Source organism: Micropterus dolomieu, linkage group LG11, assembly GCF_021292245.1.
Source record: "Micropterus dolomieu isolate WLL.071019.BEF.003 ecotype Adirondacks linkage group LG11, ASM2129224v1, whole genome shotgun sequence".
Lineage (NCBI taxonomy): Eukaryota > Metazoa > Chordata > Actinopteri > Centrarchiformes > Centrarchidae > Micropterus > Micropterus dolomieu.
Window position 1 is genome coordinate 10,074,475 of NC_060160.1, and position 12,804 is coordinate 10,087,278.

Here is a 12,804-nt window from a genome sequence, read left to right on the forward strand (position 1 = left end):
TTAAGATACATAATGAGTTTCCAAATTCATCTAAAACAAAGTAGGCAATGTTTAGATTTTCATTCAAGTAGATTTTGATGCACATCCTAAATTAAAATGTTCATAAATTTATTTTTACTTCAGCAAGAAATTGTGGCCTAATTCCCTTGCAACTGCTGTTAAATAAGGTTGCTGGAAGTTTCCCCCCTTTTTGCCATGGAGCTTTCAGAGTTTTAAAGACACTTAGAAAAGGCTGGTTTTAATTGTTTACTCACTATATAAATTACTCACTATACAATATTTGTATTTAATGTACTTACGGACTAAAAGATGTTATAATCTACCTGGTTGATACTTTTAAAAGTGCTGAAAGAATTTGTATCAAAAGACAACACACACATACAAGGCTGTTAAGTACATCTAGTAGATTATTTTTTAATAATGAAAAAGCAATATTCAATGCACAACATTTACAGACATGTAGGATAGATGTGTGTGTATGATTATGCATTTCTTCTGCTGTTTTCCTTTATTGTTCACTTAGCAGAAGGATTAAATAAATGTAATGTCCTATTAAATATAATATAGCAAAGAGCAATTAGGAGCTTGTTCTATAATATCTGAGCAAACAAACAAATGCAGTGGCTTCACTGATGAGAAAAGATTTCCAACTTTAGGTAGGCTCAAGTTGTTATCATGAAAGAATAACAAATACTGACAGATTGTCTTGCTCTGTTTGGAGCAAGGTTAAAAGTCAAAGAAAAGAAATTACATTAATAAGAAAAAGATGGAACAAAAAGACAAAAAAATGCATAGAAACAAAACGCATATTGGTGGTTGGTTTCCAGATGGTTTGTTCATGTCTTTTTCAGCGGTTGGCCTTTTTCAAACCATGGCCCATGAGGCTGGCAAACAGGGTCAGCACCATCTTGGGATTCACATCCACCAAATCGTCAGGCAGCGCGTAGACACGAGCTCCAATCTTGCGAGCCAATGAGATCGCATACCTGGGAGAGGAACAGGGAGAGAGAGAAAGAGAGAGAGAGAGAGAGAGAGTTAGGAGATGATGATCTGGTCACAAATACAAAGACGAGGGAAGGTGGAATAAAAAAGTTGAGACTTTTACTTAGCGTTGCTGAGTTTATCGGCATGCTTCAGCACTCCCCTCTCTACTCTCTTCACCATGTCCCATTTGACTGTACCAGGAGCGATGGCATCGATCACGTCAATCACTGGCAGGCTCGTGCTGATCAGTTTGTCCTGCAGAAAAAGGGTCAAATGCAAATTCAGCCTCTTTTACTCAAATACACCATGCACTCACATTCTCTTACATGCACATGCATACACACACACCTTGAAGCTGCTGATCTGTGTGTCCTTGCGTTTCTGGCTCAAGGTGGTGTTGACCCAGTTGAGGATGATCTGATCTCCCACCTTCTCTCCATCACCCAAATCTGACAAAACAAGCACTGTGTACCTGAAGGATAACAAGCAGGACACATAACTGAAACTGTACACTGAAAGGAACCACTAAAATCGATTCAAAATGGCCAGTCTGTCTTGTACAAGATACAATAGGAAGTAACATGTCACACAGCCTTGGACGGTGTGTGTACCTCCTCATCAGCTGCCAGAGCAGCGCCAGGGTGTGCATTGGACTCCCGTCATTCAAGTTCTCTCCTCCAATGCCGACCAGAGAGAAGTGAGCTACATCCCTGCCCAGCTCCACTGCATAGTTACAGTTCTCTAGCTAGGACACGTGAAGAAAAACAATATTACATTCCTTTCACGTTCCCATCAAAATGTTTTGTGCTCACCAGCTTTCTGTTTCTTTAATGTGTGTACATAGCATTCACACCTTCTTCATATTGGCCCCCAGGACAGGATAAGGAGGGTTGTTGATTCTCTTCCAGTTCACAGGCACATTGACCTTCTCATAAAGCTGCAGGATCACCAAACCATCACACAGGTCACTGTAGGAGACAAAACACAGAGAAAGTCTCTCAGGAGCTCTGCAGAGTTAGATTACATGTACTCAGGATTACAACAACAAAGGCAACTGTAATCGATGACCAGGGGCCTCATGGAGTGACTGTGGCTCAGAACGGTCATCTACTTATCAGAAGGTGGACAACTGGCACCTTAGCCTCTCTTCATCAGTGTATGAATGTGTGAGAACGGGGTGAATTTGATTATAGCACTCTGAATGGCCGGAAAAACTAGAAAGGTATTGCTGCAAAAAGAGTTGTAATTTTTTTGTTACAGGAGAGCATACAAATACATAGATTTAAAAAAGAAATAGGAAAGAACATTTGTGCATCCACAACTTTGGGTCAGTATCACTAATTCGAATGAACTAAGTTAGAACTACTTCTGGCTTTTTGATAAACTTCAAAGAGCTACCTTATTTTTATATTTGTGCGCTTAAAACTGGGATTCTTGTTAAGGTGTTGTTCTTGTTAACACTGTGTGGATATTTTAAAGTCCAGAATATTTTAGACTCAGTATGTTAACATTCGATTACTCTTTGACCAACAAATAAATAAATCATTGTAGGATTCACATGGACTCATGACCACAGTATTTTTTTTAAATCCTGGCTATAGCCTTGTTCATGGAACTTATTATAAACTGGAAGATTCTAGGTTCTCAGTGGCAGTAATTCAGTCCATACGGACTTGGCTTGGGGACCAGAGGGTGGCTGGTTGGGGACTAGAGGTTGATATGGAGGCAGACTGCTAGCTGGAACAGTGCCAGTTCACCTTCGGTGCACTACCGAGGTGCCCTTGAGTGAAAAAATTAATTCAGTAATAAATTAAATAAAGTAATAAAAACGGTACACTGAAGGGACAAAGGAGTACAGAGAAGAACTTTGAATAAACTGATGGACAAATGTGGAAAATGTATGAACCAAAAATGAAGTATTAATATTGCTATTTCTCCTATAACCCTGTTCAACGTCCACCAGCATAATAATCCACTGCTACTATTATAATAATTTTAACTTTATTTATATGGCATCTTTCAGAAACAAATTTAGAAAGTGCACAAGCACAAATAAAACACTGAATAAACTCACAAGAGCAAGTAAAACATAAGTCAATATATATAAAAAACAAAATAAAAATAAATTTAAGGAAAGTGTTAAACTAAATCAAAGCCAATTCCATGTTGCCAAGATGACAAGTGTCCTACTATCCTCATTACTGGTTATACTGGGAAGCCCTTGGGTATAAACTGGTAACTGTAGGACTGTTAAGGGTCCATTCCCATTCCTTGATAAGGTTAACCACATTGATGTGTAACTGATAGCATACCAGTACAGGTGGTTGACATATGGAGAGACGCCCAGAGAGTTCATCCAGTTTCGAAATGTTTTCTCTTCATTGGACTCAGCTGGAAAGACATAAAGACATTTTAAATACCATCATGTTCTCTACCAGCTGTTCCTATACAGTTGCTGTCTCCTGTAAGAAATGTTTTTATGTTCAGCCATAATTTACATACAGTAAATATGTATTTATGGCTGCCATAACTTGCCTGAAACATTTATTGTCTTGTACTTTTTATTGGGCTATGTCCCCTCTGTGTCTAGCATCACCTGTACAGTACGTTCACATTCTGGTACACACTTTGGACTGAGTGGGTACATGTCAGCATTTTATGACAGAATTTTAGTTTTGGCTTGACAGAGAAGCAATGAGCAGCCTCAAGACCATGTGATGATTGATGCAGCTGAACCATGTTGGACAAAATATTTTTATTCAGTGAGCTGTGTCTGTATCTCACCCTCTATCTGTGTAGTCTCTACGCCGTTGCTGTGAGCCCTCTGCAGAGCAGGATGCATGTTGAACAGGTTGGCCACAAAGGCCAAGTTGAGTTTACTGTTTCCAGACGTGACGTCATGAGGAGAAACAAACTGTCTACAGTCCAGCCGGGCCGCCTGTTGCAGCATCAGCTCAGCTCTTTGGTCCAAATCAGGCTCCTTCATATAAGCATAAAACAGACAAATGTATATGCACGGTACAGATACTACAGACATATTCATGCCAGAATCCAATAAGAAGGTCATTGTTTAATATTAATAACATCAAAACGAACAATTATCCTTAAATACTTTAACACCCAACCTATCACATTTAGGAGCTTCTGGTTCACAATTATTACCTTCACCTCTGACAATTTCCATTATCAGTTTCTCACTGTGATTTAAAAACTTTATAAACTGACTCACATTGAGGCCGCTCATGTCAATTTTGACAATCATTTTGTAGTCGTGCTCTCCTTGAAGAGCAATCTGGTCCAACAGGTAGAAGTAGGCTCGTGAGTCCTACAGTGGTACAGTACAAGAAAGGGTTACACTCATGTGTTCTTGTAATTGTTTGTGTGAGTGTGTGTGTGTGTGTGTGTGTTTGTTCTGAAGGGGACCTTAATATCTTCACTAAAATTGCAAATGGTCTTTGTTCCTGCGTTTTTTAGATGATGGTTGACCCAGCGGAGCAGCAGCTCCTCAGGGGAGAGGGACATCAGATGGTCCAGATGCTCCCCTTCTGTCAGAAGGCCAATCAGACCTAGATACACACATTTAAAAGTATTAAAAGTATTTCTTTAATCTTTTTTAAACTCAGACATCTTCTTTGTTAAAAACAAACACACAGCAAGGTGCAGAACAGCATGCGCTTCAAAACGAGTTAATCACAAGTAAAACACATGGCACAAATCTTCTCCTGTACTCCATATGTTATTTGTCAAACATTTTCGGCCATCTTGCCTTTGTCAGGAAGGTGTGACATGTTCAAATTTTGGGGGAAATTCTGACAGACCAAATGGTGAATGGCATTCTGTCTTCCTATTCTAAATTTGAGCATTCATACTGCATGTGTAGGAAGGAAAATCACTATCACTGTCAGCTGTCACTATCACTGTCAGCTTCATAACGGGAGTGCCAAGGTTAATGTCCCATTGACGCGCTAATAGCTCTTACTAGTATTTCTAGAGAGATCCACGGGCAGAAGTCTTTTGTCCGTTCCAGTGTCTCGACTGAAAACTAAAGGGGACAGAGGTTGGCAGTCAAGGCTCCGAGGCCCTAGAACAGCCTGTCTGAGGAAATCAGGGAAGCTGACTCAGTGAACTCCTTTTAGTCCATTCTTAAAACATACTTTTATAGAAGAGCCTTTCCTGATTTCAGTTGATTTTAATTATCTTTTTTTCTTTTAACTATACTTTAATTTCATAACCTTCTTTCTGCTTTTACCGTGTATCTTATTTTGTTTGCTGTGTTTTATTTTCTTTGCTCTTGTGAAAGTACTTTTTAACATTGTTTTGAGATGTGCTCTACACATAAAGATTATTATTATTATTTATTGCTGCTCTTACTAGTATCTATTGTCACTTATAGATCTCTTACTTTACTGATACTTGCATGTTGTTCCTCAAATGAATGTCGCTTTAGATAAAAGCATCTGCCAAATGAGTAAATGTAAATATAATGTGAAGACTGAGCAAAAAGGGCTTCGATTGTATGAAAAGTAGAAAAACACAAAACATCAGTGGTGTGAACAAAAGACACTGGTTCCTATCTAAAGTGGTTCCTATCTAAAATACTAATTATCATGTTTGCTCACATTTTGTTCCACTTGATAAGGTAAAAATGCTTTAAATCTGAACCTTTTTTTTGCTGAATTGTACAGCATAAAATAAAACAGTGAGACAAGCAACGAATCTAATAATTAATATTTTGTTTAATTCTTACAACACAGCGATATCTCATTATCAAACACACCCTTTCACGCCTACAGTAGACCCTGACATGATCCTTTCTATCCCTGCAGTCATTCCACACATATCTATCTAACACACTATCTCCTAAGGGGTTGAGGGTTAGATTGTCTTTTTTCACCACTGCACCAGAAAGCATCTTGGTGATGCAAGGGAAGAAAGGGGATGAAATGACATGAAGCAATAGAATTTGAGCCTTTATTGCCTGATGACAGTGAAAACAAAAACAAAAAAACATTGCATCATTACTTTTATTACTACTGTACCACTATTTCATGCTGGAACACTTACAGAAAGTGGTAATTTAATCTCGCTTCTGTTGAGCTCCAAAGTTCACTCTTGACTTTGGAAACAGCAGTTGACAAAAGGATTTCTACTCAAAGTTCATTTACACTAGAAGTCCTAGAAGTGCTCGGATATATGAAAATTTCCTGAGATCTGATGAAGTGATACGATTAAAAGCTCTCTAACAACCGAGTAAGTGGAGCTTGAATAGAGATTTTTGTCAATGACTCTTGTGTTGTTTCAGCCTTAACCTCAAACTCATGACATTAATATTTAGAACTAGGTTAATGGTGTATCTGGAAAGTTAATGTGTGTGTGTGTGTGTGTGCGCGCGCGCACTCTGACCTTCGTTCCTGCTGATTTCTATGTCAGCAAAGAGGCCAACCTTGATAATCTGCCAGAGCAGTCCGAGGACCAGATGGGGTTTCCCAGCCATCAGATCATGGGCATCAATGCTCACCACCGTACAGCCGATTGCTGAGGCTGAGTTCAGAGCCAGGACCAGATTCTCCTACAAATGGAAATTAATTGGGTATCAACGTGTTAATTTTTGCTCACAGTCAGGGGTTTAATAGCCAAACAACAGCATGGTTAAAACTTATGTTGCTGTACTATCTCAGCAAAAACAAAAAATGACTCCTCCAAATAATAGATAACTTATTAGAAATCAAATGCAGCACTCTAATCTAGCTCCTTTTAGAAGATGAAAGCACATAACTCATATACAACCCCAGACTGTACACTAATGTGTTATTTTGTGAGGTTTAGAGCTGCTGGTGAGCACATTTTATTACCTTTGGACAGACCTAGGCTAGCTGTTTCCCTCTGTTTCCAGTCTTTATGCTACACTAAGCTAACAGGCTGCTATGAGAGAGGTAGCTTTCAATCTTCTCATCTAAATCTTGGCAAGAAAACAGATGAGCATAACTATTACAAATTTGGTGCTTCTAGCCTTCTACATCTCATTACATGTAGCCTATTCCTGTAAGGATTACAATGCATGCGAAATGTCTTAGCATTTGCAGTGACTGGGTGTTATGAATTTACTAAACTGGTGAAAAGCTACTACTCACTGTCATTTTGAAGGTGGAAAGTTTCTTGGTGTTGATAACTCTTTCGTCAATCGTGTCAGGCTGAGACAGGTTGATCATTTTGCTGAAAGAGAACAAGTAGTGTGAGCTTGTGGAAAACTGAGTGAGTGAGTGAGTGAGCAAAATGTCTAATGCCACTTCAGTGTGTGTAACATCAGATTCCTTACTGCAACAGTCTCTGTAAGATGTACTCTGTTCACCATGCAGTGAAAAACTCACTGGGAGTGAAAGTGAACAAGGAGGAGGAGTGAACCACTATAAAAACTATAATAAAATAGAATGACAGTATTCCTGCCTTAACCTTTGTTGCCACAGAAAAGACAAAAAAAATCTTTGCTCTCATTGACATTCCATGTGTCAGAATAATCATTTACATTTGCAGGTACTGTGGGTTTGATTCAACCCATTTATCAGTCAAAAACTCACATTTGAGGTGTAATCTTTTGCAAAGAATTATTGTAATCAATAACATATACAGAGAAAGGGTACTTAAGGTAACAATGTATGCTGTCAGAAATCAGACAAAACCTTCTTGTTAACTTGCTAGTCAGACTTATGAAACACACTGTATGGATGTGATTGCACTTATTTGCATGCCTGTGTGCATGAGTACAAGTGTGTTACCATAACAGGATGCCATCGCGGACAGAGGTGAAGAGGCTTTCATCGTCAGGGTTCATGGGCAGCAGGTGTTGGCAGTCTGGATCTTTCGCCAAGGCTTTGTTGATCCAGTGGACAAATGCTACCTTCTCCTCATCTAAACACACACACATCAGTATGTGTCATAGCTAAAACAATTAGTTGCTTGGTTGCATATAAAAAATTAAACAGCAACTGTTCTGATGATTGATTAATCACCATTTTAAAAGCAAAAATGCCAAACGGTCTTTGATTCCAGCTTCTCCACTGAAGGAATTTGCTGCTTTTCTTAGTTTTATATGATAGTAATTTGAAAATCCATGGCAAATGACACTATGAAGACATGACCATGGGCTCTAGCAAATTGTGATGGACATATGTCGATGTTTTTTGAAGTTTAATAGACAAAACAATTAATCAGTTAATTATAATTGTCAGATTAACTGATGATAAAAATAATAGTTAGTTATAGAAGATACTTTACTTTAACTTCCACAAACATAATAAATGGTACATTGTTTGTCAGCAATTACAACTTCTCCTGTGAAGACACATTTTAGGTTATTACAACAACGTTTTACTACATTATTAGCTAATATACCAGCCTCCACTTATGGGTACCCACAGGAGGAGTAATAGATTAACACTTACATCTGCTTACAGTTAGATTATAGTGTTATAAACCATTTATTAATGTGTACTGCTTACAGAAGCTAAATAGGGGGATTTAAAGTAAAGTGTTATGCAGCCTTAATGAACATGATATCATTAACCTTCTAATGTACATAATTAAATTGAACATTTATCCGATCATAAATTGGCACCATTTTGCGCCTCTCATGTGTTACCAATACATTCGATTCACAGAGCCAGCCCCTGATTTTTCTAAAAGTAAATACCGGGCAACCTTTGAAAAACCACACATGGCACTGTTCTGAAGGTTTTTCCCCATCTGGATGAAAAAGATTCCTTGCCTCTGCACAACAAAAAAGATTTTAAACCTGTTTCAGAAGTTGCAGGTGCTGTGAATTTCCTATAGTCTGATGGGTCTTATGAGTACATGATCTAACATCTGCCACAATATTTATTTGGACCAAGAAAAAGAGGTGCAACTGGAAATACCATCGTAACAGAAAAGAAGAGTGTTTTCTGGGTTTTTCAAGATTACTGGATGCTTAATTCTGTTACTTGAATGTAATTGAATGTTACTCATAAAGAGGCTCACATGAGTGTCAGTCAGAGATACAGTAATTATGAAACTGACACACACACATAAACACACACAAACAATGCATACTCTCTCGCACCAGAGTAGGAGTGCTGCGTTCCCTCGCTGGAGATTCCTGACAATCCCCCGAAGGAGCGAATCCCATCTCTCCTTGTGATGGTTTTCCTAAACGTCTCACTGAACTCTTTGCTCTTCAGCTCTTGATAGATCTGAACATGGACAGACTGTGTTACTTGTTGTGTGGCTGGATGAGTAAATTCACACATTTGCTCACAATCTGTATCAGAACTCACAGAAACAAACTCCTCAAAGCTGATCTTCTCGTCCTTGTTGGTGTCTCCAGCGATGAAGGCCTCCATGATCTCTCGCACCTTGTACCCCGGCAGGGAGAAACTCGCCTCTCTGAACAGCTCCTGGAGCTCAAAGTCACTCACATAGCCACTGTTATCAATATCTAAACACAAATAGACACACAAAGGAATGCACACACAGATGTAATTAATTAATCTGCTTCACAGATATTAATCTGAAACGAATGAGCCCAATATTTAAAGTAAATATTGCACAGATGAAAAGCAAAGCAAAGACAAACACAAGTCTGGTAGGCTAATTCATAAACAGATCTTTCCTAATAATTTTCTAATATTTTCTCAGGAAAGTAATTTGGTAATGATTATAGGGAGAATAAAGATTCATATTTTAGTTTTATTGTGTTGAGTTGAGTTTATTTAAACCCAAATTGTAAACTTTGTAAACTTCTTCTCATATGTTGAAACCATCTGCTTTACAAGTTTTTGCATTTTCAGCACTAACAAAGGTTCAGAAAAATAATGTGTTCTCGCATCCTTAACATTGTAGTTAATTAATAAATCCTTCAGACTGAGGTAATGGACTTGGAGACTGGATTTTTCCATCTGCGCTCTGCTTTCCTGCATTCCCTTTTTAGGCTGCGAATGCTGTCATTTATCCAGGGTTGCTTACTAGCTTTAGACGTAGGCCTAACCTTTAGAGGAGTAAGTAGTAATATTTAGTGACAACAAGCAGATATGATTGAAGTGATCGACCAGATTGTTGGTGTTGGAATCAGACAGGTGTTGGCTTTGGCTCTGAAAGAATGCGCAAAACTTTGAAACACTTTATTCATTAAAGATGCGAGAACACACGGAGCTTGGTGAGGCGACATGAGTAACAGGCGAATCGCAGCTAAAAACAATACATCTGTGGTCAGATATTGTCATGTCCACTAATTCCACCGAGGAAATGCTGACACCCAGGGTAAAAACCAAGTCCAGTGTATGACCACGGTTATGTGTTTGCCCTTTGACATGTTGTTTGAAGTTAAAAGAAGTGGCCATATTTAAAAAGTCAGTTGCATTAACATTGGTGGGGTCATCAACATGAATATTAAAATCGCCACAAAGAACAATTCTTAATTAATTCATAATTTAAAACCAGAGTAGATAAAAATTCAGGAAGTTCTGATAAAAATCCTCCAGGCGTTTTGGGGGGCAATAAATTATAACAAATATGACAGGTTGCAGTCCTCACATAGCCCTAAAGAGCAATAGTACACAAAACACTGGGAACCCTTTAACAAAAAGATGTGTTGCAGGCTATACTTTATAACAGAGCTATAGCAGCGGTCAAACATATCTGCATCATGTTGGCCTCGCATATTTTAATGTAGGTCCACCCAAAGTCAGCTACTCCACAGCTGTATGGGAAATAAATAAATCAGCTGATATATCAGCTGGTATTATTGACAAAAACAGTGGTCACTGAGCAGAGAGACAGAGAAAGAGTAAGCAATGTCACTAACACATACAACAGCATCTGAGATGAAGAAGCTCACTGTACTTGCACTTACTAGCCACAACACAAGAATGCAAATGAGAGCAAATCCTTCAGCAAAGAGCAGCCTATACACTGTGTCCAAAACCAAAGACAACAGCGAGTGAATACAGAGTGCGTGAGAGCTGTTTCCATCCACAGAGAGAAAGAGGGGATGAGTGAGAGCACCATGACAAGCCAGGAAAACAGTAACTCTGACAAACGGCGTAATACAATAACGTTACACACCATCTGACACAGAGTCAAAACACCTCAGGACTATTTCTAGCTAGCAACACAACAAGAGTCCAACAGAAACACGTAAAAGTATTTCTACAGGGAGTTCCTTACCTTTTAGAAGTGATGTAACTTTCCTTTGGATGCTCTTTGTAGGATAGTCCTGTAAACGCGAAGCTTGTCACTCGAAAATAAATCATTTTAATTAGTAGGCTATTGGCGTTTCTAGGGTCTTCATATAACTTACGGCACCAGCTGAAGCATCACAAAGCAGTCAGTTCAGACATTTTGGCGTTTGTCCCGTTTAATTTACTTCTTTTTTCGCTTAGCCTATACAATATCTCCTATAAAAGTTATTCCTCCATGACGACAGGAGCTAGCAATGTCGAGGGATGGCCCACCTCTGACCCAGGCATGACCTTTACCCTCATGGCAAAAGTAAACTTACAGGCATTTTTTTTTTTTAATGTTCTAACGCAGATGTAGCCTAACATAAGATACATTTTACATTAATCATGGCTGCTTGGCATTAAATGTCAAAATACATTTTACTAGTGAAGAGGAATGCAGCTTTAATGAACTAATTACTTATGCCTGTGCTTTTATGTGCTGAGTGAGGTCAAAGGGTCTGCTTTGAAAATGGTCTATCAAACAGCAATCATGACAGGCACTCAGTTTTTTATGACTGGCCCTGTGTGTATGACTGTATGACTTTTTATTCATAGATTTTGATTTATTAGCTTGGGGTTAAAACATTAGCAATTAAGTTTAAATTCTACTTTTGTTCAACCAAAAGGGAAATTTATTGTTATTTAACTGTTTAAAAGAATAATTTTACACTGGGAAAAAAAATATTATTCTCTTGCTGAGAAGAGAAAAGAGAAAGGGAAAAATCATGTCAGTGTGGTCACTAATTATGAAGCTACCACCAGCATTCTCGTAACTTAGCCTAGCACAAAGACTGGAAACAGGTGGAAATAGCCAGGCGGCTCTGTCCTACAGTAACAAAGAAATCATGTTTCATACTTACCGTACAAACATGAGTGGTATCAATCTTCCCATTGAACTCTCAAGCTTTTCCTTTAACTAACTATTTAATAGTGATAGGCCATCAAATGGCAGGGCCTGGGGAACCACTTTAATTCTGAGGCTCGAACCATAAGGGGAGTCCCAGAAGTTTTCCTGCTATAATACTGTACTGTAGCCTACTGTATTTTTGGGGTAGGAGGAAACCACATAAAAGTGAGAATGTGAAAGGAGACCACTTGAGCTCCACACAGAACCTTCTTGCTGTGAGGCAGTGCTCATGTGTAGGCATTGTGATTTACAATTCAGCAATTCATTCTTTTTTAACTATTATATTTTGGACTGACTTCAAGTTCTGTCTCTGCATACAATGAGACTTTTAATCTAATTCATAAAGACACAAGTATCTTAGCCATGTTAATTGCACAAATTGGCACAAAGTCAGCAGCAACTATTATGTCAAATTCACAGTGAATGATGGTGTTACTGAGTAGATATTCTCATTGAGCAGGGAGAATATGGGGGGACAGCATTTTAAAATGGTGGCAGGCGAACAAATGAGCATGGAAGTCTATCTACCTGAGATAGAAAGGATCTGCTTTAATGAAGAGGGAAATGAATGAACGAGTGTGTGAGTGAGGGAGACAGCTAGTGTGTGGGTGTTCGAGGTAGCAAAAGTGTGACTGAGCGAACAAGTGAGGGAGAGTGAGC

At 38.6% G+C, this 12,804-nt stretch overlaps 1 protein-coding gene across 1 annotated transcript; it reads right to left on the reverse strand.

The window, feature by feature from the left end:
* Window positions 1-484: 484 nt before the first annotated feature.
* Window positions 485-10,662, reverse strand: pls1 (plastin 1 (I isoform)). The gene is made up of 15 exons (XM_046063293.1): window positions 10,650-10,662; window positions 9,294-9,454; window positions 9,080-9,209; window positions 7,758-7,890; window positions 7,116-7,197; window positions 6,388-6,553; window positions 4,408-4,550; window positions 4,214-4,309; window positions 3,769-3,964; window positions 3,297-3,375; window positions 1,838-1,952; window positions 1,596-1,729; window positions 1,333-1,456; window positions 1,106-1,239; window positions 485-986 (listed from the first exon to the last, which is right to left on the reverse strand). Exons 1-15 carry the CDS (start codon window positions 10,660-10,662, stop codon window positions 848-850), a joined length of 1,845 nt encoding a protein of 614 aa, XP_045919249.1. The 3' UTR covers window positions 485-847.
* Between the last annotated feature and the right edge of the window lie 2,142 nt (window positions 10,663-12,804).